General features: G+C 48.9%; 1 protein-coding gene across 3 annotated transcripts in view; it reads right to left on the bottom strand.

Moving 5' to 3' along the window:
* BDP1 (B double prime 1, subunit of RNA polymerase III transcription initiation factor IIIB) overlaps nucleotides 1–24,744 on the bottom strand; it is a 240,670-nt gene that overhangs the window by 140,234 nt on the left and 75,692 nt on the right. For 2 of the 3 annotated variants that reach the window (XM_063963886.1, XM_063963885.1), the window contains exons 10-12: nucleotides 18,408–18,668; nucleotides 8,061–8,261; nucleotides 6,818–6,986 (exon numbers count right to left, since the gene is read on the bottom strand). In XM_063963886.1, the coding sequence (XP_063819956.1) occupies nucleotides 6,818–6,986; nucleotides 8,061–8,261; nucleotides 18,408–18,668 (631 nt within the window). The remainder of the gene's footprint in view (nucleotides 1–6,817; nucleotides 6,987–8,060; nucleotides 8,262–18,407; nucleotides 18,669–24,744) is intronic. The other variant, XM_063963887.1, reaches the window with a different exon arrangement.

The raw sequence follows: 24,744 nt of genomic DNA on the forward strand, positions 1-24,744 counted from the left end.
TCTCAGATAGCTTTCTTAACAGCCATGCCATCAAATGAAGCCTGCATAAGGCTGAATAAAGAAAAAGGACCCTGTTGCTCAGAGGAGGACGTTGGTGACCTCTCTCATCGCCGCACGTGTCTAAAGAGAGAGGACCTTGTCCTGAGGAAGAAAAAAGAGAATCAAACCCAAGAATGTGCGAGGGGCATAAGTGAGACTTCGGGAAGTTCAGGATCCACCTGTGCCGAATCAGAAGATCCTGGGTTATCCGGATATTCTGAAGCAACAGGCCTGCAGAGTGGGTCTGCAGCAGTAGTGTTTCCAGATAAGGGACAATCGTCACTCCCTGCCTTTGAAGCAGGGTCATCCTGACTGCCATGCCCACTGAGAACACTCTGGGAGCAGAAGAGAGACCGAACGGAAGGGCCTGAAAGTGGAAATGAGCATCCGGTATCGCCGGAGTAAAGCCTGATGAGGTCAAATGGGAACATGTAAGTAGGCATCTTTGATGTCTAAGGACTCCATAAACACGGTTTGCACCAAACTGGTAATAACAGACCGAAGGGACTCCTCAAAAAATGGAATGAATTCCTTTAAGTTCAGAATAGGCCTGGCCGAGCCGTCCGGCTTTGGCACGAGAAAAAAGGCCTGAGTAATAACCCCGTTTCCGATGATGAGGGAACAGGGATCAGCACCCGTGCGGATAGAAGCGTCTGGAATGCCGCCTGCAGGACGACCCTACAGTCGTCGGAAACCAGCAAACCCGAAGTGAAGAAACACTGAGGCGGTTGGATTCGAAAATAGAGTATGTAACCGCAAGTGAGGAAATCCCTGACCCAAGCATCTGGACAGGATTGTACCCAGGCCTCCCTGAAATCCCACAGACAAGCTCCCACCCTGGGATCCCCCAGGTGGGAGAGGGGCAAATCATGCGGTGGGTGTGGTGGAAGACTTACCATCAAGTTGGGTCGAGGTTGGTGAACCTCTGCCTCGGCCTCTACCTCGAGATCCACGTGTGACAGAGGCACCTCCCCTGGCATGGCCTCGAAACCTGGAAGGGGTACGAAAGGAAGGACCGGAATAGGACTGTCGAGGAGCTGGAGCAGCAGTGGGAAGATAAGCGGACTTACCCCCAGTGGTTTGAAAAATCCAGGCGTTAAGATTTCCAAACAGGCCCGTAAAGGGCAACGCCTCTGCTGCCCTCTAGGATTCAGGCTCCACCTGCCACTGTCGCAGCCAGAGAGCTCCGCTGGCCAAGAAAGCCAAAGCGGAAATTCTGGCTCCGAGGATACAGAAGTCCTTGGAGGCCTCACAAAGATAGAGAGCAGATTCGCCAATACGATCCGCCAAAGGTATCAGTTGAACCCGATACAAACCGTCCTGTAACCCCGAGGACAATAGTACCGCCCAGGCTACCACAGTCTTGTTGACCCAACCACATAACTGCGCCAGCAAAGTAGAACCTCCGCTGTCGCAAATTTCTATCAGACGGCTCCTTTAGTGAGGTTGCTCCATAAACCGGCAGAACTGTCTTCTAGGACAGGCGAGACACCGAGGGATCTACAATTCGCGTCCTGCTATCTGCGGGGAGAGCATGGGAAGACAAACATTGTTTGATACCTGAAATTTTGCATCCAGATTTGTCCAGGCCGCCGTCCGGAACACATCCAGCTCTTCAGAAACTGGAAAAGTCGCTGTCAGTTTTTTATTGGTGCCGAACCCCGAGGAACGTGAAGTGTCCAGTTCCGACTCTTCCATCTTTAGCACCAGACGAACTCTGCAATAATCGCCTCGATACCCTGAGGCACTGGTTCAGATTCCTCATAAATCCGATCGTCATCAGTATCCCGGACAGCTATTGCCTCCTCCAATAGAGGCATCTCATCAGCAGAGTCGTGTAACGTTGAGGTTAGCAATCTCTTTTCTTGACACCTGGGGAGGAGAAATTACAGACGGGGTCTCTGGTTAACAGCGACATTATCTGCGTAAGCTCAGCCGTCCAACTAGGAGCATTCTGCAGGTGCGATGAGGGCTGAGAAAAAACAGACAGACAGAAGGGTGAAGGGGGATACAGGAGCGTAGCCACATGTAGGGCAGGGGTTAGATCGTGCAGTGAAAGGCATGTTTCACTGTCTAACTCCCCACAGTCGCCAAATTACAGAATTAGTATCACCTGTGGCCTGAGAGACAGGTTTAGGCTCCTATGAAACCTGTTCATGTACGTACTTCACCCCTCTAAGAGAGGCCTTAACATAAGTGTCTGCATGGTACGTCACGGTGGATAGGAAACTTAACCACTAGGCTACTGAGCTCCCCATTCCTAGAAAACGGAGGTTAGCAACCTCCTTTTTGAAAGCTGTGGAGGGGTTATAAGGACGGTTCATGGCAGTGGAAAGTCCCTTAACGGATCTTATCAATCTGTGAGACCTAGAAACTTCCCTGAAAGCAAAGTAGTCCCAACAGGAACTTTCTGCAGTGAGGGCTGTACAGATATTTTGCAGCACACTAGTTAAGAAAATCATCTGTGCAGCCTTGGAGCATTTTCCTGCTATATCAGGACTGATCCTACACACACACAATTAAATATCTCTCTGTGTTATTAAACCTGGGTATCTACAAATACCAGTCCTTTGCATAAGTGCATTGATTTGATCTACAAGAAAAAGTGTGAGGCCAATACAGAAGAGGGATGGTAGTCCCATCCGCTCTGTATGCAGTGTTAAAATATTAAAAACAGGAGCCTCACATGTGCAAAGTGCAAAATGGCGGTCAGCGTTCGTGTGTGAAACGCCGGGGCCGCCGAGAACTGAGAACCAAAGCCGAGGATAAGCTCCGCCGCCCCCCTGCCCGCTATGGTGCCTATTTTAAACTGTAATGGCGCTAGCGGATGCCCCGCTAACAGAGCAATCCCTACCACACTGAAGAGCCCTGGCTTCTGCTAACAGAAGTCAGGGTTATACTTACTGCTGCCGATTGTTGAAATGGCGGCCAGCATGGCTGAGGAAGTGGCCCCGACGCGTGCCGCAAGCAGCGGTGTCCGGCCAGGCTATACTTACCATCGTGCTGTCCGGTGGTGGTGTGGCTGAGGAGGTGACCCCGACGCGCGCCGCAAGCAGCGGAGTCCGGTCACAACAACCAGAGAGCTAACGTCTCTGCAGCCTGGGGTCCCAGCGCCAAGCCGCATGCAGCTGTGATGGTGACCTCACCGGCAGCTCTAACGATGCAGACAGGCAGAGCAGAATCCAGTGATCGCGGTGAGCAAAAAAATTTGTGGGTCCCAGGGACCCTTTACTTAAAAAAATAAAAATTGGGGTCCTCTTCCACAATTACTGGGTCCCATCACATATTATGGGGGATGAGGGCAGGCAGCAGTTGGGACAGTGCTGGGGGCAGGTAGCATTTAGGGTAAAGAGGTTTAAGGGCAAGCAGCAGCTGGGGTAGAACTGGGGGTAGAGGCAGGGAGAAGTTGGGGTAAGGGCAGGCAGTGCTGGGGTTAAGTGTAGAAAGCAGTTGGGACAGTGCTGGGGGAGGAGGCTAGTGTCAAGCAGTGCTATGGGGTGTAGTACGGCTGACCGGAGGTCTCCTGACCGCCGGTCAGCTTACCGACGCCGGGATCCCGGCAGCATACCGACGCCGGGATCCCGGCGGGGAGGGGCGAGTGCAGCAAGCCCCTTGCGGGCTCGCTGCGCTCGCCACGCTGCGAGCTCGGTGGCGACCTGCGGTCGCCACGGGTTCTATTCCCACTCTATGGGTGTCGTGGACACCCACGAGTGGAAATAGTCCCTGTTGGTCGGCATGCCAACCATCGGGACAGTGACCCGTCGGGCTGGTGGAGGAGGTCATGTGACTGTCAGTCAGCTGACCGGCGGTCACATGAATACCACCCGTGCTATGTGTAGGTAGAGAGAAAGGGTAAATAGCAGCTGGGACAGTACTGGATGGCAAGGAGGGGGATAGGGGTAGGGAGAGAGTAAGGGTAGATAGCAACTGAGGCAGTACCAGTGACAAGGAGGGGGCTATCTGCAGGCAGTGCTGGAGTTAGGGAAGGGGTAAGGGTAGATGGCAGTTACAGGGTTTAAAAGTTGGCACCAGAAAAGGAGGGATCTCTTTGCGCTCCTGGAAAAGTCGATGTGGCCTCGCAACAAGTGGCGGTAGGTGGTAAGGTGTGGTAGGTGAGAGTGTAAGTGTGCGGGGACAGGTCTGTGGGGTGATGTTGTGGGCAGTGGTGCTTTGGTCTTAGGGATGTGGCCACTCGAAATGGGAGCGTGTTCATCATGATATGCCATCCGTTTCTCATCGCTCTGGGAGTATTTCTCTCTATTCTATTCCAAATACACCTTACCTACAAGGTGGTTTCAGTGCAACGGGGAACCTCTGAAGAAATGGATCCTCCCTGGGCAGACAGAGGACCTCATTCCGAGTTGATCGCTAGCTGCTTTCGTTCTCAGCGCAGCGATTAGTTGAAAAAGCGGCATTTTCTGCGCATGCGTACGGGCCTCAGTACGCACGCGCGAAGTACTTTCACACAAAACTATGCAGTTTTACACAAGTGTGAGCAACGCTTTTCTGTCGCTCTGTTGATCGGTGAGTGATTGACAGGAAGTGGGTGTTTCTGGGTGGTAACTGGCCGTTTTCAGGGAGTGTGCTAAAAAACGCAGGCGTGACAGGTAAAAACGCAGGCGTGCTTGGGGAAACGGGAAAGTGGCTGGCCGAACGCAGGACGTGTTTGTGACGTCAAAACAGGAACTAAACTGACTTAAGAGATCGCAAGGTAGGAGTACGTCTGGAGCTGCTCAGAAACTGCATGAAAAATTTCACGAGCAGTTCTGCTAACCTTTCGTTCGCACTTCTGCTAAGCTAAGATACACTCCCAGAGGGTGGCGGCCTAGCATGTGCACTGCTGCTAAAAGCAGCTAGCGAGCGATCAACTTGGAATGAGGGCCAGGGTCTTCAGTTGGTATTCACTATTCATGTAGGAGATCGCCTGGATAGAAGCTGCCTGTTTGTGTAGGAATATAACCAATGCATCATCAAACAAAGGTTCACCCAGACTCATGATCCCTGTGTCACTTCCTGACCCCTGAATCCACTCCAGCCTCTTGTGTCTCTCCAGCCTCTTACCTTTCCAGCCTTCTGCCCCTTATGTTAATGTAGCATCCGGGTCCTTTCCACAAAGTGAAAAAAAGACAACGCTTGTGTCAATCCAGCCTCGTCATTCCAAAACACTCTCCCCTGTGTCCCTCTGTGCCTCTCTGCATCCCCCCCGTGTGCCTCCCTGCTCCCTCCCCCGTGTGCCTCTCTGCTTTGCCCCCTCCGTGCCTCTCTGCTTTGCCCCCTCCGTGCCTCTCTGCTTTGCCCTCTCTGTGCCTCTCAGCTTCCTCCGCATGTGTGCTTCTCTGCGTTCCCCCCTGTGTGCCTCTGTGTGTCCCGAACCTCTGCATTCCCCCTGTGCCTCTCAGCTTCCTCCCATTGTGCCTCTCTGCGTTCTAACCCCCCCCCCCCGGTGCGGTGGTACCCCACTGTGCCTCTCTGCGTTCTAACCCCCCCCCCCCCCCTCGGTGCGGTGGTGCATGTGACCTGGGCCCCAGGTGCCATGCAATTCTGGAGCTGTGCCTGCTTCAGCCACAGCGTATGTGGCAGACCGGCCAGGGTGCGGGGGACTGCATGGACACTGAGCTCTGCTGGCGGCGTGCTAAACTGTGGCACCGCCTTCAGTGTCACTTCTACCAGGGGAGCAGCTGGCGAGTGAGACAGCTCGGGAATCCGGTGTCCGGGGCAGGTGGCTACGGACACAGTGTGCGAGGAGCAGCCCAGGGTCTGTAGTGTGCGACAGCGGCCAGGCGGCAGCGGGTACCGGGCAGCACGCAGTCGCTGGTTCATCCACAACAGCTCCCCGGCGCACAGCACCTCCGTGCGCCGCTGCTCCCTGCACCTCTCCATGTGTTCCCACATCACCACACACACCACTTACCCAGCCCTTCAGCTGCGGGCACATTAGCTAGGGAACACTCAGGCACGGGTGGATCGCGTCCTTGGGATCCGCCCATTTTGGAAAAGGGAGTCCCCGGTCCCCAAAGTGAGTAAAATACGCGCCATAGCGCGTTTTTGTGATCACTGGAATCTGCCTGTCTGTTCTCAAAGTGTAAAAAAAATAAAAAATTAAAAAATAAATCCATCAGGAAGAAGCCCAAAAGTGACCAGCTCCCTTGGGCACATTAAAAAGACTGGCTTGGAGGGGGGACATAGTAGGCGGGGAGCAAGTCACATGGTTATACATTTAAAGTGCCAGCTCCCAGTTACAGCCTACTATATCACCATTGTTACTGCACTCCAGTGGCCCCTAGTGGATGAAGGAGACATAGATTTTATGAATTCTAAACGATCATTTAATTACAGATGTGTCCTCATACATGTAGCCTCAATATGCCATGCAGCTGGAGATGCCTGCGGAAGTGAAAGGATAGGTTCCGTGCAAATCTTTTTTTTTATTTTTGCCAAAAATGTATCTTAGCCACAACGTGATGTGACTAGGACGCACCCAGAGACTCTGCTGATTAATTTGATATGCGTCATTTGTGTATCTGTGTGTGACAGAGTCTGTATGTAAAGCACAACAAACTAAGTATGGGAAAAAGCCACGGCGCTTCGCATGCAGATTTAAAGACTCCGTCGCACACAGACACACAAGTATCACATATGAAACTAATCAGCACAGTCTCCTGGTGCGTACTAGCCGCATTATGTTGCATTTGGCAAAATATGATGCCCGACGCCAGCTGAGTCTCACGGAACCTGGCACGCCCAGGAGGGCTGATTTGCGCAACTGCAACAAATATACCTGGATAATTCGTCAAGCCCCGAGTGGCACTCGCTTTCCTCAGTAAAGAGCACTAGTGAGGAGTCTTCATCAATAGGAAGAGTGACAGACTCCGATGACAGATCAACTTCTGCAGTTTCGCTGAACGCATTTGCATCATCCTCTGTATCTTCAGGTACATCACAGCTCTCTAAGTGCAAATACAAAAGAAACCAAAATTATTCTCTACACATTACAACAATTTAAATTACTCACATTAATATAAATCAGTATAAAGTATTAGACTTTCAAGGAAGATCATATCACCTGAAGGAATAAACACATTGCATTTTTACATTCTGAAAAACTTTACAGCTTTGAGAACTACGGCTAATAATGACTGGCACTTGATATTTTCCAATCACGGGCTTAAGAGGCTGATCTTTTCCTACTACTCCTCCTCACTGGTTGAACCACTCTTCAAATCCAATCCATACAGTGGCTCCCCACCACCTCCAAAATTATGCTGCATGAGGTCACTTACAAAGCCCTCACCAGGTCCCTCACCATCGGACCTCCCACTTGACTAATGTATCTATTCTGTCCCTGACCGCCGCCTAACACACCCACCTCCCGCTAACTCCTTACCCTTCATGACCAGAGTCTCCTCCAACCTTTCATGAGCTCTCTCAAAGCCCAACTCTTCACTACAACCTATCCACACCTAATACTGTTCCCTTTGCATGCCCTAGCTGCCATTTCCACTTGCGTATCAATATCTACTATTGTCTCAGCTTTGCTTCCTCCTATCTAGACTGTAAGGGGGCTCCTCACTACCTGCTAACCCATGACTATGTCCTTCATCAACCTCATATGTACTTGTTCTATTTCTAAGTTTTCGAATTGAGCTGTAATGCTGACCGTTTGGTACTGCAAAGTTTGTGGCACCTCACAACATAAATGAGGATAACTATTTGGAAATTAATTTTAAATTGGATGTGTAAAAGCAATAACCATAGTGCTTGTTTATTGCAGGTTATGGGGTTACCTAGCTAGACAAATTAGGAAATTGGGGGCACGTCTTCAGCATAGTAGTGCACACTGGACATTAACGTGCAACTCTGTAGTGGTCTACTGTGCAAGACTGCAGTGAACAGCTGATTCACAGTGCAATCTTTCATAAAGTTCTCCCTGGATTAAGCCTTTAACTCTTGCAATGTCAGATCGCAGAGTTTATAAAGAAATTGTGCAGATATTAAGGAATGTCTTCTAATAAGGATCTCACCATTTGCAATGTATTTGTTCTTTCTAGAATCCTGCAGTTTATCAGTACCATCATTTTCCCCCTCTTCCACTTCAGATTCTTTGGGGGCAGATTTTTTCTTACGTCCTCTTTTCTTCTCAGTCTTGACATCTTCTAGACTCTTGTCATTTGTGGTAGACTCATGTTCAGTATTGCGTTCTTTGCTTTCTGCAGGCTTCTTACCTATGCAGACAATATAAGCCAAAACATTCAGACAAGGAAACGTAGCACATTAATAAATAGATGGGCAAATAGAAACAAAATACACCATACAGTACAGTGCATCTGGAAAGTATTCACAGCGCTTCACTTTTTCCACATTTTGTTATGTTACAGCCTTATGCCACAATTTAATAAATTCATTATTACCTCAAAATTCTACACACAATACCCCATAATGACAACGTGAAAAGTTTTTTGGGTGGTTTTTGCTAATTTATTAAAATAAGAATTTACTTACCGATAATTCTATTTCTCGTAGTCCGTAGTGGATGCTGGGAACTCCGTAAGGACCATGGGGAATAGCGGCTCCGCAGGAGACTGGGCACATCTAAAGAAAGCTTTAGGACTATCTGGTGTGCACTGGCTCCTCCCCCTATGACCCTCCTCCAAGCCTCAGTTAGGTACTGTGCCCGGACGAGCGTACACAATAAGGAAGGATTTTGAATCCCGGGTAAGACTCATACCAGCCACACCAATCACACCGTACAACTTGTGATATGAAACCCAGTTAACAGCATGATAACAAAGGAGCCTCTGAATAGATGGCTCACAACAAGAACCCGATTAGTTAACAATAACTATGTACAAGTATTGCAGACAATCCGCACTTGGGATGGGCGCCCAGCATCCACTACGGACTACGAGAAATAGAATTATCGGTAAGTAAATTCTTATTTTCTCTGACGTCCTAGTGGATGCTGGGAACTCCGTAAGGACCATGGGGATTATACCAAAGCTCCCAAACGGGCGGGAGAGTGCGGATGACTCTGCAGCACCGAATGAGAGAACTCCAGGTCCTCCTCAGCCAGGGTATCAAATTCGTAGAATTTTGCAAACGTGTTTGCCCCTGACCAAGCAGCTGCTCGGCAAAGTTGTAAAGCAGAGACCCCTCGGGCAGCCGCCCAAGATGAGCCCACCGTCCTTGTGGAATGGGCTTTTATTGATTTAGGCTGCGGTAATCCTACCGCAGAATGCGCCAGCTGAATAGTGCTACAAATCCAGCGCGCAATAGACTGCTTAGAAGCAGGAGCACCCAGCTTGTTGGGTGCCATCAGGATAAACAGCGAGTCAGTTTTCCTGACTCCAGCCGTCCTGGAAAAATAAAATTTTCAGGGCCCTGACTACGTCCAGCAACTTGGAATCCTCCAAGTCCCCAGTAGCCGCAGGCACCACAATAGGTTGGTTCAGGTGAAAACCTGAGACCACCTTCGGGAGAAACTGAGGACGAGTCCTCAACTCTGCCCTATCCATATAGAAAATCAGATAAGGCCTTTTACATGACAAAGCCGCCAATTCTGACACACGCCTGGCCAAGGCCAAGGCCAACAGCATGACCACTTTCCACGCGAGATACTTTAGCTCCATGGTTTTAAGTGGCTCAACCAATGCGACTTTAGGAAATCCAACACCACGTTGAGATCCAAAAAGTGCCACAGGAGGCACAAAAGGAGGCTGAATATGTAGTACTCCTTTAACCAAAGTCTGAACTTCAGGCAGTGAAGCCAGTTCTTTCTGGAAGAAAATCGACAGAGCCGAAATCTGGACCTTGATGGACCCCAATTTGAGGCCCAAACGTCACCCCTGCTTGCAGGAAGTGCAGGAATCGACATAGTTGAAATTCCTCCGTCGGGGCCTTCATGGCCTCCCACCAAGCAACAAATTTTCGCCAAACGCGGCGATAATGTCTTGCGGTGACATCCTTCCTGGCTATGATCAGGTTAGGGATGACTTCCTTCGGAATACCCTTTTCCTTTAGGATCCGGTGTTCTACCGCCATGCCGTCAAACGCAGCCGCGGTAAGTCTTGGAACAGACAGGGTCCCTGCTGCAGCAGGTCTTGTCTGAGCGGCAGAGGCCAAGGGTCCTCTGCCAGCATCTCTTGAAGTTCCGGGTACCAAGCTCTTCATGGCCAATCCGGAACCCCGAGTATGGTTTTCACTCCTCGCCTTCTTATTATTCTCAGTGCCTTGGGTATGAGAGGTAGAGGAGGAGACACATAAACCGACTGGTACACCCACGGTGTCACTAGAGCGTCCCCAGCGATCGCCTGAGGGTCCCTTGACCTGGCGCAATATCTTTTCAACTTCTTGTTGAGGCGGGACGCCATCATGTCCACCCGTGGTCATTCCCAACGGTTTACCCGCATTTGGAAAACTTCTGGATGAAGTCCCCATTCTCCTGGGTGTAGGTCGCCCATCGGAGAATCCTTGTGGCTTCTGCCATCGCCATCCTGCTTCTTGTGCCGCCCTGTCTGTTTACATGGGCGACCGCCGTGATGTCGTCTGATTGGATCAGTAGCGGCTGGTTCTGAAGCAGGGGCCTTGCTTGGCTTAGGGCATTGTAAATGGCCCTTAGCTGCAGAATATTTATGTGAAGCGAAATCTCCTTGGAAATTTCTTCCCTGTGTGACTGCACCCCAGCCCCGAAGGCTGGCATCCGTGGTCACCAGGACCCAGTCCTGTATTCCGAATCTGCGGCCCTCTAGTAGATGAGCCCTCTGCAGCCACCACAGCAGCGACACCCTGTTTCTTGCTGACAGGGTTATCCGCTGTTGTATCTGTAGATGGGACCCGGACCATTAGTCCCACAGGTCCCACTGGAACGTCCTTGCGCGGAGTCTTCCGAATGGAATTATGCTTCGTACGAAGCTACCATTTTTCCCAGGACTCGTGTGCATTGATGTACCGACACCTGTCCTGGTTTTAGGATGTCTCTGACTAGAGATGACAACTCCTCGGCTTTTTCCACTGGAAGAAACACTCTTTTCTGGTCTGCGTTCAGAAACATTCCCAGGAACAGAAGACGTGTCGTCGGGACCAGCTGTGACTTTGGAATATTGAGAATCCAGTCGTGCTGTTGTAGCACTTCCCGAGAGAGTGCTACCCCCACTACCAACTGTTCTTTGGACCTCGCCTTTATCAGGAGATCGTCTAAGTACGGGATAATAAAAACTTCCTTCTTGCGAAGGAGTATCATCACTTCGGCCATTACCTAGGTAAAGACCTTCGGTGCCGTGGACAACTCCAACGGCCGCGTCTGGAACTGATAGTGACAGTCCTGTACCACATATCTGAGGTACTCCTGGTGAGGGGGGTAAATGGGGACATGCAGGTACGCATCCTTGATGTCCAGGGAGACCCTGTAATCCCCCTCGTCCAGGCTCGTAATAACCGCCCTGAGCGATTCCATCTTGAACTTGAATCTTCTGATATAAAAGTTCAAGTATTTTAATTTCAAGATGGGTCTCACCGAACCGTTGCGGTACCACAACCACTGTGGAATAGTAACCCCTTCCTTGCTGAAGGAGGGGCACCTTGACAATCACTTGTTGTGATTATAGTGTTGAATATCCACCAACACCGTCTCCCTGGCAGAGGGAGGTGCCGGTAAGGCAGATTTTAGGAAACGGCGGGGGGAAGAACGTCTCGAACTCCAGCCTGTACCCCTGAGATACTACTTGAAGGACCCAGGGATCCATGTGAGAGAGCCCACTGTCCGCTGAAATATCTGAGACGGGCCCCCACCGTACCCGGGTCCGCCTGAGCAGCCCCAGCACCATGCTGTGGACCTACCGGACGCAGGGAGGACTTCTGCTCTTGGGAACTAGCTGTGTGTTGCAGCTTTTTCCTCTACCTTTGCCTCTCGGCAGAAAGGATGAGCCTCTAGCCCTCTTGCTTTTCTGGGGCCGAAAGGACTGTACTTGATGATACGGTGCTTTCTTTTGTTGTGGGGTAGCCTGTGGCAAAAAATAAATAAATTTCCCAGCAGTAGCTGTGGAAACGAGGTCTGAAAAACTATCCCCAAACAGTTTTACCCCCTTATAGGGCAACTTCCATGTGCCGATTCGAGTCGGCATCGCCTGACCATTGCCAAGTCCATAACCCCCGTCTGGCGGCAATGGACCTAGCGCTTATTTTTGATGCCAGCCGGCAAATATCCCTCTGTGCATCACGCATGTATAAGACCACGTCTTTTATATGCTCTATTTTCAGCAAAATATTGTCCCTATCCATAGTTATTTTCCGACAGGGAATCTGACCACGCAGCGGGAGCACTGCACATCCATGCCGAAGCAACGGCTGGTCGCAATATAATGCCCTAGTGTGTGACCATATCTTATAGGGTAACCTCCTGCTTTCTATCAGCAGGTTCCTTCAGGGCGGCCGTACCCGGAGACGGTAGTGCCACCTTTTCTGATAAGCGTGTAAGCGCTGTATCTACCCTATGGGGTGTTTCCCCGCGTGACCTATCCTCTGGCGGGAAAGGGTACGCTGCCAATAACCGTTGTAGAAATTATCAATTTCTTACCGGGGGAAGACCACTCTTCCTCACACACCTCATTTAATTTCTCAGATGCAGGAAAAACTACTAATAGTTTTCTCTCACCAAACACAATACCCTTTTATGTGGTACCTGGGGTATAATCATAAATGTGTAATACATTTTTCATTGCCTCAATCCTGTAACGGGTGGACCTATTTGGAGGGTACACCAGTCTCATCGATGTCGACACTGGAGTCAGTATCCGTGTCGACATCTTCTGTTATCTGAGGTAGCGGGCGATTTTAGAGCCCCCCATGACATTTGAGACGCTGGAACAGGCACAAGCTGAGTAGCTGGCTGTTCCGTGTCGTCGACCTTTTATGTAAGGAGTTGACACTTTCACGTAATCCTTCCATAAGTTCAACCACACCGGTGTCGACCCCGCAGGGGGTGACAACATATTTACAGGCATTCGCTCCGCCTCCACCTCATTATCCTCCACATACCTGTCGACACAGCCGTACCGACACACAGCACACATACAGGGAATGCTCTGATAGAGGACAGGACCCCACAAAGCCCTTTGGGGAGACAGAGGGAGAGTATGCCAGCACACACCAGGGCGCTATATATCACAGGGATAGCACCTATAAAAAAGTGTTTTCCCTTATAGCTGCATATATATTGTATACTGTGCCTAAATTGTGCCCCCCCCTCTCTTTTTATGTATTAACTGCAGGGGAGAGCCAGGGAGCTTCCCTCCAACGGAGCTGTGAGGGAAAAATGGCGCCAGTGTGCTGAAGGAGATAGCTCCGCCCCCTTTTCGCGGACTTTTCTCCCGCATTTTTATGGATTCTGGCAGGGGTTAATGTACATCCATATAGCCCTGGGGGTTATATGTGATGTATTTTTGCCAGCCAAGGTGTTAATATTGCTGCTCAGGGCGCCCCCCCCAGCGCCCTGCACCCATCAGTGACCGCAGTGTGAGGTGTGCATGAGGAGCAATGGCGCACAGCTGCAGTGCTGTGCGCTACCTTGATGAAGACTGATGTCTTCTGCCGCCGATTTTCCGGACCTCTTCTTGCTTCTGGCTCTGTAAGGGGGCCGGCGGCGCGGCTCTGGGACCGGACTCCGAGGCTGGGCCTGTGTTCGATCCCTCTGGAGCTAATGGTGTCCAGTAGCCTAAGAAGCCCAAGCTGGCTGCAAGCAGGCAGGTTCGCTTCTTCTCCCCTTAGTCCCTCGATGCGGTGAGCCTGTTGCCAGCAGGTCTCACTGAAAATAAAAAACCTAAAACTAACTTTTATCTAAGAAGCTCAGGAGAGCCCCCTAGATTGCACCCTGCTCGGTCGGGCACAAAAATCTAACTGAGGCTTGGAGGAGGGTCATAGGGGGAGGAGCCAGTGCACACCAGATAGTCCTAAAGCTTTCTTTAGATGTGCCCAGTCTCCTGCGGAGCCGCTATTCCCCATGGTCCTTACGGAGTTCCCAGCATCCACTAGGACGTCAGAGAAAAATAAAAAACGAATACATCGCATGTACATAAGTATTCACAGCCTTTGCCATGAAGCTCAATATTGAGCTCAGGTGCATCCTGTTTCCACTGATCACCCTTGAGATGTTACTATAGCTTAATTGGAGTCCACCTGTGGTAAATTCAGTTGATTGGACATGATTTGGAAAGGCACACACCTGTCTATATAAGGTCCCACACTTGACAGTGCATGTCTGAGCACAAACCAAGCATGAAGTCAGAGGAATTGTCTGCTGACCTCAGAGATAGGATTGTCTCGAGGCACAAATCTGGGGAAGGGTACAGAAAAATATCTGCTGCTTTGAAGGTCCCAATAAGCACAGTGGCCTCCATCATCCGTAAATGGAAGAAATTCAGAACAACCAGGACACTTCCTAGAGCTGGCCGGCCGTCTAAATTGAGCGATCAGGGGAGAAGGGCCCTAGTCAGAGCTACAGCATTCCTCTGTGGAGAGAGGAGAACCTTCCAGAAGGACAACCATCTCTGCAGCAATCCACCAACCAGGTCCACCAACGGTAGAGTGGCCAGACGGAAGCCACTCCTTAGTAAAAAGCACATGGCAGCCGACCTGGAGTTTGCCAAAATGCACCTGAAGGACTCTCAGACCATGAGAAACAAAATTCTCTGGTCTGATGAGACAAAGATTGAATGCTTTGGCGTGAACTCTTTGGCATGAATGCCAAGCGTCATGTTTGGAGGAAACCAGTCACAGCTCATCACCAGGCCAATACCATTCCTACGGTGAAGCATGGTGGTGGTGATGTTCTTCAGCGGCAGCAACAGGGAGACTACTCAGGATAGATGGAAAGATGCAATTCACAGAGACATATTGGATTAAAACATGCTCCAGAGCGCTCTTGACCTCAGACTGGGGCGACTGTTCATCTTTCAGCAGGACAACATCCCTAAGCACACAGACAATATATCTAAGGAGTGACTTCAAGACAACTCTGTGAATGTCCTTGAGTGGCCCAGCCAGAGCCCAGACTTGAATCCGATTGAACATCTCTGGAGAGATCTGAAAATGGCTGTGCGCCGACGCTTCCCATCCAACCTGATGGAGCTTGAGAGGTGCTGCAAAGAGGAATGGGCGAAACTGCCCAAAGATAGGTGTGCCAAGCTTGTGGCATCATATTCAAAGACTTGAGGCTGTAATTGCTGACAAAGTATTGAGCAAAGGCTGTGGATACTACAGTACATGTGATTTCTTAGTTTTTTTATTTTAAATAAATTTGCAAAAAATCTCAAAAAAAACCAGCCAAATTTTTCTTCACATTGTCATTATGGGATGCTGTGAATACTTTCTGGATACAATGTAAACATAGTCTCATGTCTCCCCTATTGTCAGCATGGTTAGATTCAGTGTAACATGGCTCTAACATCAGCTGACGTGTTAGTTACTGTAAAGGTGAATACACGGTGCTATACTGACTTGTGTGTGGTTTTGACTATGCGATATTGTCTATGTCTGTTTACGATTTTGGCTATGTACGATTTTGACTATACTTTGTACTAGATAGCCAAAATTGACTTGCCTGCACAGTCTATATTTACTTGCGATACAGACCCAGTGGGACCATGCATCGGTACACACTGTGCGATTTGCACTAACTTTCCTTTCAATTTTGACTATTTAGTCAAAATCGCGAGAATATATTGCACCGTGTGTATGCACCTTTAGATTCAGTTACCTAAATTGATGACAATTATTAGTACAATGGAAGCTCAAGTGTCCATACTGAGGTACACATCACTCAGAGTCCTGTGTACAGTAAACAAGTGATAAGGAACAGGGCCGGACTTAAGGGGGTACACACGGAGAGATCCGTGCTTAAATTCTAAGCAATCTGACAAGATTGCTTCGAAATTAAGCACAGATCTCTCCGTGTGTATGCCCCACAGGGATAGCGATGCGCGTCGCTATTGCCGCTAGTAGATTGTGCCTGCATGCAGGCACAATCTAGAACAGTGGTTCTCAGTCCTCAGGACCCCACATGGTTCATGTTTTCCATGTCACCCAGCAGGTGCACTGTGTATCACTAACTGTCACATTTTAAATATCTACAGGTGATCTGCAAAATGTGAACCATGCGTGGTCCTGAGGACCAAGTTTGAGAACCTGTAAATCTAGCACATAGCTCATTTCACCGCTGAGCGGTCTGTGCTAGATCGCTCAGCAGACATCTCTGGGGAAATCTCCCTGTGTGTACAGGGGGTTAACTTCATTATGTCACAATGGGAAAATGTAGGAGATCTATTTTTTTCAGAATTTGCATAATGTGACAAGGAGATAATCACGAGCCTGGGTACTAGGGGAGAATGGCCAAATCCAAATGGATACAGACAGGGCCAGGCAGGGATTAAAATAGACACACAGGCCCACCTCAGAGTCAGCATCTGGCTCCTGGGATAGACTCCTCCCCTTACTATTCCTGACTCCTCCTACTTTAGTCTATACCCTTACAAATATAATTAATATTGGAACATACAAGTGTACATCATTCTCTATACTAAAATACACACAACAGAGCTCATCCTACCAGGGATTCAAACATGTGCCATAGTCTGACATTTGGTGTTTGGTTGGTTCTGTTAAAGGTAAAGCTGGCACTTCATTGTGTATGTCACACAAGGAAAAAAGGGAAGGCATTTTCCGAATCTACAAAGCCCTAGCTTAGCAGTTGTAGAGGATTAGATGGTGTTCACTGTAGGATTTTTTTTAGGGCAGGAGTGCTGAACACAGAGGACGACACATTTGTGTACACCAAAGCAGAGGCATAACTACACATTATGGTGCCCTGTGTACATAAAGAGCATTGGTGCACCCCATAACTAAATCAAGGAGAGTGTGTGCACCAGAAAAAAAAAAAAAGTGTTTGGTCTCGCTGGGAAGGGAAATGACCACACAATAGTACCCCCAATTAAAATTTTGGCACACAGTAGTGCCCCTTAGTCAAAATACACTGCACGGTAGTATCGCTTATTTACGTTACATCATACAGTAGTGCCCATTATTCACGTTACGCAACACAGTACAGCCCATTCACATTACGTGACACAGTAGTGCCCCTTATACACATTATGCAGTAATAGTGCCACTTATACATTATGTCACACAGTAATGCCTTTTATGCATTATGCCACAAACAGCAAGTACCTCTACAAATTACGTCACAAAATAGTAGTGCCACAAATAAATTTTGCAACACAGTAATGGCCCTTAGACATTATGCCACCACACACAGTAATGCCCCCTTATAACATATTATGCCACACAGTAATGCCTATTACACATTATGACACACAGTAATGCCCTCTACAAATTATGCCACTCAGTAGTAGTGCTCCTTACACATTATGCCACACAACAGTAGTTTCCCTTAAAACATTATACCCCACAGCACAGCACAGCTCCGCGCAGCCTCTTATCTCTCCCTATGTCCATCCAGTAGCCTCTGACCTCCCCCTCATGTAGCAGCAGCAGAATTTGATGTTGGGGTCGACAGGCACCCATGGAGAGTCAGCAGCACAACACCACCGTCATTTAGCATCTGGAGCTGCCACAAGATAAACGGAGTTCGCAACCCAGCAGCCAATCAGGAGCCGGCTCTGCAGGAGCTCCGGTTGGCTCGCAGACAGCGCCAGATTTGAAATGACAGTGGCGCTGTGCCGCTGTCTCTTCATGGTTGCAAAACCGGGCCTGACACCAAATCCCCCTGGCCAGACTGGCTCATATGGCCAGCGGTCCTTCTGGCATTTGCCAGAACTGCCTGGTGGACAGCCGGCCCTGCAAGGAAACCTAACTAACCATTCCTGACCGCTCTTCTCTGAAACCCAAGGATGTCAAACAGGTGCTAATGGATTACTGGCAGAATTAGTCATAGGTCACAAAATACAGGATCTTTTGAAAAAGCACATTTAGCTAGTGTCACACTAGGGGTTATATCTGTGGCAAATGAAACATCTGCTTATGGTCATGTTCTCCATATAAATGCGATCAGTATGAGATCCCAGCGGTCCAGAGACCGACGCCGGGATCCCGGTGGCGAGCACAGTGTGTCCCCTCACGGGCTTGCTGCGCTTCGGACCCGGTGACGTGGACCACTACCCAAGTGGGGGAACGAGCTGGCGGTCGTGACTCCGACCGCTGGTATTTCAGCTGGTGTCTGGATTCCGGCATCGGTATCCTGACCGGCGATCAATTGACTACCTCCCATATAAACAAGTGAGAAATTTGTCGGTTTATGGCTGTCTAGCTCAGACTGGATCCAACATTTGCTACACAGTATGTACAGATGCTATCATTGGTCTTACTTTTCTTTTGGGATTCCTTCTTCTTTGGAATTTGAGGCAAATCACCACCCTGGGTCTCCGGATTTTCTTCTTCTGGCTCATTAATGTCCCCCTTTTTTTTTCTGGCCCTCCGCTTTTTTCCAGGAACAGGGTCAGGTGCAGGCGAGCACTCTTTTACACTGCGGGATCCCTCGTTCTCTTTCTCTGCTGACCTGGCATCAGCTCTCTCCCCTTCTGACAGACTGGCAGATTCCCCATCATTGTGTTCTGCTGCAGATTTATCTGTGAACACACAGAATTAGATCAGTATTTCCCCCATATACACATTCATGTAGATGCTTGCACAATAGGACTGCCTTACACAACATTTTCCTTTATAGGGAATGTGGAATGTATACTGTATATGAAACCTATCATTTAATGACAACACGAATAATCAGCATTTACTACCTTTCATTTCTAAAATTCTTTGTACAGTCTTATTGTAAAATACAAAGAATAAGAGACAGTGGGGGCGTGGCCTGGCTGCTGAGAGGAACGGACACGTTTGTCCTGAGCGCCACTTCCCAAGAGGTCTAAATACCCTTATTTTCCCTACCTCAGCCCATAAAGTACCCCTACTTACAGCCTTCCCCCTGTACCATCCAGTGGGGTGCCCGGACAGCGGCTACGGAGTCGGGGAGCAACTTATAGGAGCTCCTGCAGACTGTGGACTGTCCGCTCCCTCCAGACCGGGGCCTCGATTTTGGGCTGGATCCGGCGCGACTCCCTGGCGCCCCGCACCCAGCGGGTAACACGTCCTGGCCGGCCACCGCGAGCCCCACTTACCACCGGACCCGCCAGACTTGTCACACCGGCCCCCACCGCTACCTCCGCTCTGCCGGCGCTGGGCGCCTCTTCCACTGCACGGATCGTCCGGCGGCCATCTTGGAGACTGGCAGGCGCCCACAGCACGTTACACAACGCTGCCTGCGCGGCTGAGACAACTGCCCGGATCTCTCTCCATGCTGCGGGACCCGCTCTGCCTGCCGCACTCCTCGTTAGTAGACCCCGCAGGACGTATCCCGGGCTCTATAAACCTCCACTGGGCTGGTGAGTGGGTATTAGCTGTGACTTGCTCCCATCCTCCCACTGCTGACTGTTTCTGTGCCCGGTGCTCCGCTCTCTCCCTCACCAATTCTCTACTCTCCCCCACACTGGCCTGGCACATACCCCCTGTGGCCCATTACCTGAGAGCTGCTTTGTTGCCTAGAGGCACCAGGCCTATACAATAGGGCACCACTACTGTCTGCCAGGTGTACTGTGTCACTCAGTGTGGCTGAAGACTTACTCCTACTCCTATTTAACCCACAGTATATTATTGGGAGCGCACGCAGGAGACGCCTCACCTGATCGATTAGCTCTCAAGGCCCTGGCCGACATACCAATAGGTGTTCGCCGCAGCTGATTAGGGGTACTGTCGTGTGCTTCTCCGAGTAGTGCTGCTCACCTGTGTCCTCCATTACTATACTTCAGTGGCTAGTTCCTCATTTCATGTGCTCTCTTCAACTCGCATGATGATGTTTTTCCTTTAACTCACGAGATGACCTGACCCGAACAAGGGCCCAACTGTACGTCTCTGTTACTAATGTCGACTGCTTCCATTGCAATTATCTTCATGAGACCGTAACTGCCATTCTATTAAGGGAAGCCCCATATCATCTGTCTCACCCTGCTAAATTTTTGACTGTTAGCTCTGATGTATGGTCTTTTGCACGGTATGCCACAGAAGCGCCGGAAGGCCCCTGCTCCATCCAAACCCCGTATCATTAGGGCCTGGGAAAAAGCTGGTTCTCTCCCGAAACAACTACCTGTGGAAGAAGGTACTCTGACCATGGCCGGCGTATCTTCTGCTGACCCCCCTCTTTCGGCTAATGATGTGATCTCTATAGTTACCAAAACGATACAATCAGAGATGAGGTTGGCCCTTGCAGATTTATTAATCGGAACTTGCTGACCTTGGTTCCAGAACGGACACTCTCGAACAGAATGTAGATGAAATCTGTCAATATCAGAGCGTGATGGACCAAGAATTTACGAATCTACGGGCTGACTTGGAATCATACAAAGACCATCTCGAGGACATTGAAAATCGAAATAGACGGAACAATATCCGCATACTCAACATCCCGGAAACGGTAACTGCCGATTCACTCTCAGCCTACTTAGAGGACCTTTTTCTTCAACTAGTCCCTGACATTTCTGTGGATCTTCTTCATCTTGACCGGGCCCATAGGGCTATCCGCCCCAAACCGCCCTCGACTCAACCACCACGGGACGTTATCCTCCGCTTTCACTACTTTAAAGCGAAAGAGCAGATCATGACCGCTGTTAGAGGGCTCTCAACGGTCTCCTACTCTGGGTCTCAACTCCAACTTTTTCAGGACTTGGCCCCGTCGACACTTAAGAAACGGAGAGATCTACTGAATGTCACCAAGACTTTGAGAACCCACTCTATCAAATATAAGTGGGGCTTCCCCTTTCAATTATTGGTTAACAGAAATGGTACGACTCACGCTGTTAAGACTCCAGCCCAAGGTTATGACCTGCTGAAGTTGTTTGGTCTCCTAGAAGACGTTCCAGAAATATGCCGACAACAATCTGTTTCACCACATAGACCCGTGGCGCCATCCCGGGACTGGTCCACGGCTTAATTGTATTTGTTCTGTTGTTATGGAAAGTTATGCTTTACATTTTATTCATGTTAATTCTCTAGGCACTTTTGACGCTCCCTAGTCATGTGTTTGATATTTGCTCTTTAGACAGCTCTGACGCTTTTTTTTTTTTTTTATACAAGTTAGGCTCCCCTACTGGAGCACTATTACCCGTACATTGAATGATAATTCTTTCTCTTCTATTGATTACAGTTGCGCCAGCTCCCTGCTCTTGTTCTCTCTCTCATTACTATTTGTTATGGGGAAATGTCTGCTCAACTGCACCTGTCACACTTGCTCTTCTCTATTTCAATATTGTTTATTCTTTCAGTCCTGTATTTTTTGGATGTCAAATATATGCATCGGACTCACTTTTTTTTTTTTTTATTATGTTTTCACCCGTTCTTATTTCATGCGTTATTGTGTCAATGCATGCCCTTTTTCTCCCTTAGGTCATCTCGTTCTCGTTGTTACCTAGTATGTTCACTATACTTCATCTGCTGGGAATTTTGTTGTTCTTATTCACCCATGTCTCCAGATGGATGTGTCTTAGCGACACGCTTTCTTTTCACCCTGGACCTGTCTCCGCTATAGGAGTAGGTCACCTTCTCTCTTCTCTAATTCTTACTTCCTTTCTCATTATCTTTAACCCCCTTCTTGGTCTCCTTCCCTGCTCTTCCCGCCAGTCGAGGTGTAGATCCTGTTCACTACTGAGCTCATTTTCTTTTGATCCACCATGAAGTTGACAGTTTTAACTCTTAACGCAAACGGCCTCAACTCCCCAACCATTCAATATTTCCATAGACGTAACTCTAATACTATTATGTTGCAAGAGACCCATCTTAAAACACCCCATCCTTCCCTCACGACCAAACAATATCCCATGGTCTTTCACTCCTCAATGAACGCTAAACGTCGAGGCACTAATCCATCATAATACACCTATCACTATACATGATTCTATTTCTGATCCACTGGGCTGCTTCCTTATCCTCACGAGTATGTACAAACAAGCCCCAATCATATTAGCCTCAGTTTATGCCCCTAATGGTCAACAAGGTTCTCTCTACGCTACCTTCTTTAATCGACTCGCCCAAATACCCCGGGGACTCACCATTATAGGAGGGGATTTCAATACTATCGTAGACCCCAAACTGGATAGATCTCGCTCCTCTGTTACTCCCCCCAGGCACGCCAAGACGCTTCTGTCACGACTAGCTCTCCATAACCTATATGATGCTTGGAGAATACAATACCCCGCTGCGAGAGGGTTCACGCACTACTCTCCCCTCCATGACCTGCACACTCGCAGAGATAATTTTTTTGTAGATCGTGCTACATCCCAAACTCTTCTCGACGCTCAGGTCCTCCATATCCCGTGGTCAGATCATTTAGCTATCGAATTGGAAATTTCTTCTCATATGGGACTTAATGAATCCCTCCTCTTGAAACAATCCAATATTGAGGCTATTAACACAGCTCTCACGGATTTCTTTACCCTCAACACCACCCCTGGTATCCTCCCACCCACCCTATGGGAAGCTCATAAGGCTACTCTTCGGGGTACCCTTATTAGTTTAGCAGCTGCATCTAAGAAAGTAGAGATGGCACGTATATTAGAGCTTGAAAAGTCACTAGCCTCCTTAACGGATCTTCACCATAACCACCCTAAAAGACGCACTTATTTAAAGATACTCGCTGTTAAGGGGCAATTGTCACAAATTTTGTCTAAAAAGGCAGCGCAGACTCTTTTGTGGGTTCGACAAACTTTTTACGAAAAGTCTGACAAAGCTGACACCATCTTAGCCCGCAAGCTTCGCGCTAAACGCACTCGCAACCGTATCCTTACGCTGAAATGTCTTGACGGCACTGCTACTCATGATCCTCAAGTAATGACTAGGCAATTCCGTCAGTTCTTTGAATCGCTCTACAATCTTTCACATAGGCCCCTCTACCTCGCTCCCAGATCTCACCTCTCTTACCCATTACCTGAATTCCTGCTCTTTGCCCACGTTATCCGTGACTCAGCTTCAAACCCTTAATGCAGCGATCACTGACGAGGAGATTAGGATAGCTATTAAATCGCTACGCCGCTCTGCAGCACCAGGCCCTGATGGCTTCACCGCCCTTTACTACAAAAAATTTACAGACTCGCTGCTCCCTATGCTTCGCCCCCTTTTCAACTCATTACTGGAGGGCGGTTCGCTTGATGATGCCACCACCAGGGCCAACATTATAATTATCCCTAAACCACAGAGAGACCCTCTAGGCAACTATAGGCCTATCTCTCTTCTAAACGTTGATTTAAAACTCTTTGCTAAGATTCTTGCCATGCGTTTAACCCCTATACCGACGTCCTTGGTCCATCCGGATCAGGTCGGCTTCATCCCCAACAGACAAGCTGCCGATAATACGAGGCGTCTGATCAATCTTATTCATGTAGCGACAACCCGCTCGCTGTCGACCCTGGTGGTGGCGCTCGATGCTGAAAAAGCCTTTGACAGGGTTGCCTGGCCGTTTTTGACTCAAACCCTATGTCATATGGGATTTCGAGGCGCTTTTCTCAATGGTATTAATTCTCTCTATCATAACCCCTCTGCCTCCGTATTGGTAAATGGCCTCTCCTCCGAGCCCTTCCAAATTAAGAACGGTACCAGACAGGGCTGTCCCCTTTCTCCTCTGTTGTTTGCCCTCGTGATGGAGCCTCTCGCAGCGAGGATTAGACTTAATGACAGTATCACGGGCATAAAGGTGGGACACTCGGACCATAAGATAGCACTATACGCGGACGATGTAATACTGACATTGACCATCCTACTGTCTCCCTTCCGACCTTGTTCGCTGAAGCTCGCACTTATGGCTTTCACTCAAATTATAACATCAATATCCCAAACTCAGATCCAACACTGCTTCAAACTGACTTTCCTTTTCGGAAAATATTTGGGGGTGTATCTAACGAAATCATATCCCCGGTTATACGCTGCCAATTTCCCGAGGTTGCTGGCCTCTATCAAATCGTATCTATCAACTTGGGACAAACAATATATATCATGGTTCGGTCGCACAGCGGCTGTTAAAATGAACGTTCTACCCCGCTTATTATACTTGTGGCAGACGCTACTACCAATTCATATCCCCACCTCAATTCTTAAGAACTTACAGCGAGACATCTCAAATTTTATAAGGGCAACCAAGAAACCAAGAGTTAAGATGCGAATACTGCAAAAACATCAATCCTCAGGGGGAGTAGGCATACCTGATCTTATTAAATACTATCGAGCTACCCATTTAGCCTCTTGTATTCATTGGCATGCCCCTCCAAACCAGAAAGTTTGGACACACATTGAAGCCCACAAATTGTCGGTCTATTCCCCCTCTACCCTCTTATGGTGCTCCCGCGGCACATCGTCCACCAACTTCCTCCTTTCTTCCTACGATACGGTTCACACTATCCACTTGGGATTTCTGTACACGTTTCTACAAACTTCGCTCACTTCATCCCCTTCTGGTCCCATTATGGAACAACCCTGCTTTCATTCCTGGTATGGACCACTGTCAATTCCCACTGTGGACTGCCCATAATATTTTGTTCCCTCTGGATATAGCTCCCCTACACACTTTTCTGGACTTTGCTAACATACAATCGCGCTTTAATCTCCCCCACA

Source organism: Pseudophryne corroboree, chromosome 1 (assembly GCF_028390025.1).
Source record: "Pseudophryne corroboree isolate aPseCor3 chromosome 1, aPseCor3.hap2, whole genome shotgun sequence".
Classification (NCBI taxonomy): Eukaryota; Metazoa; Chordata; class Amphibia; order Anura; family Myobatrachidae; genus Pseudophryne; species Pseudophryne corroboree.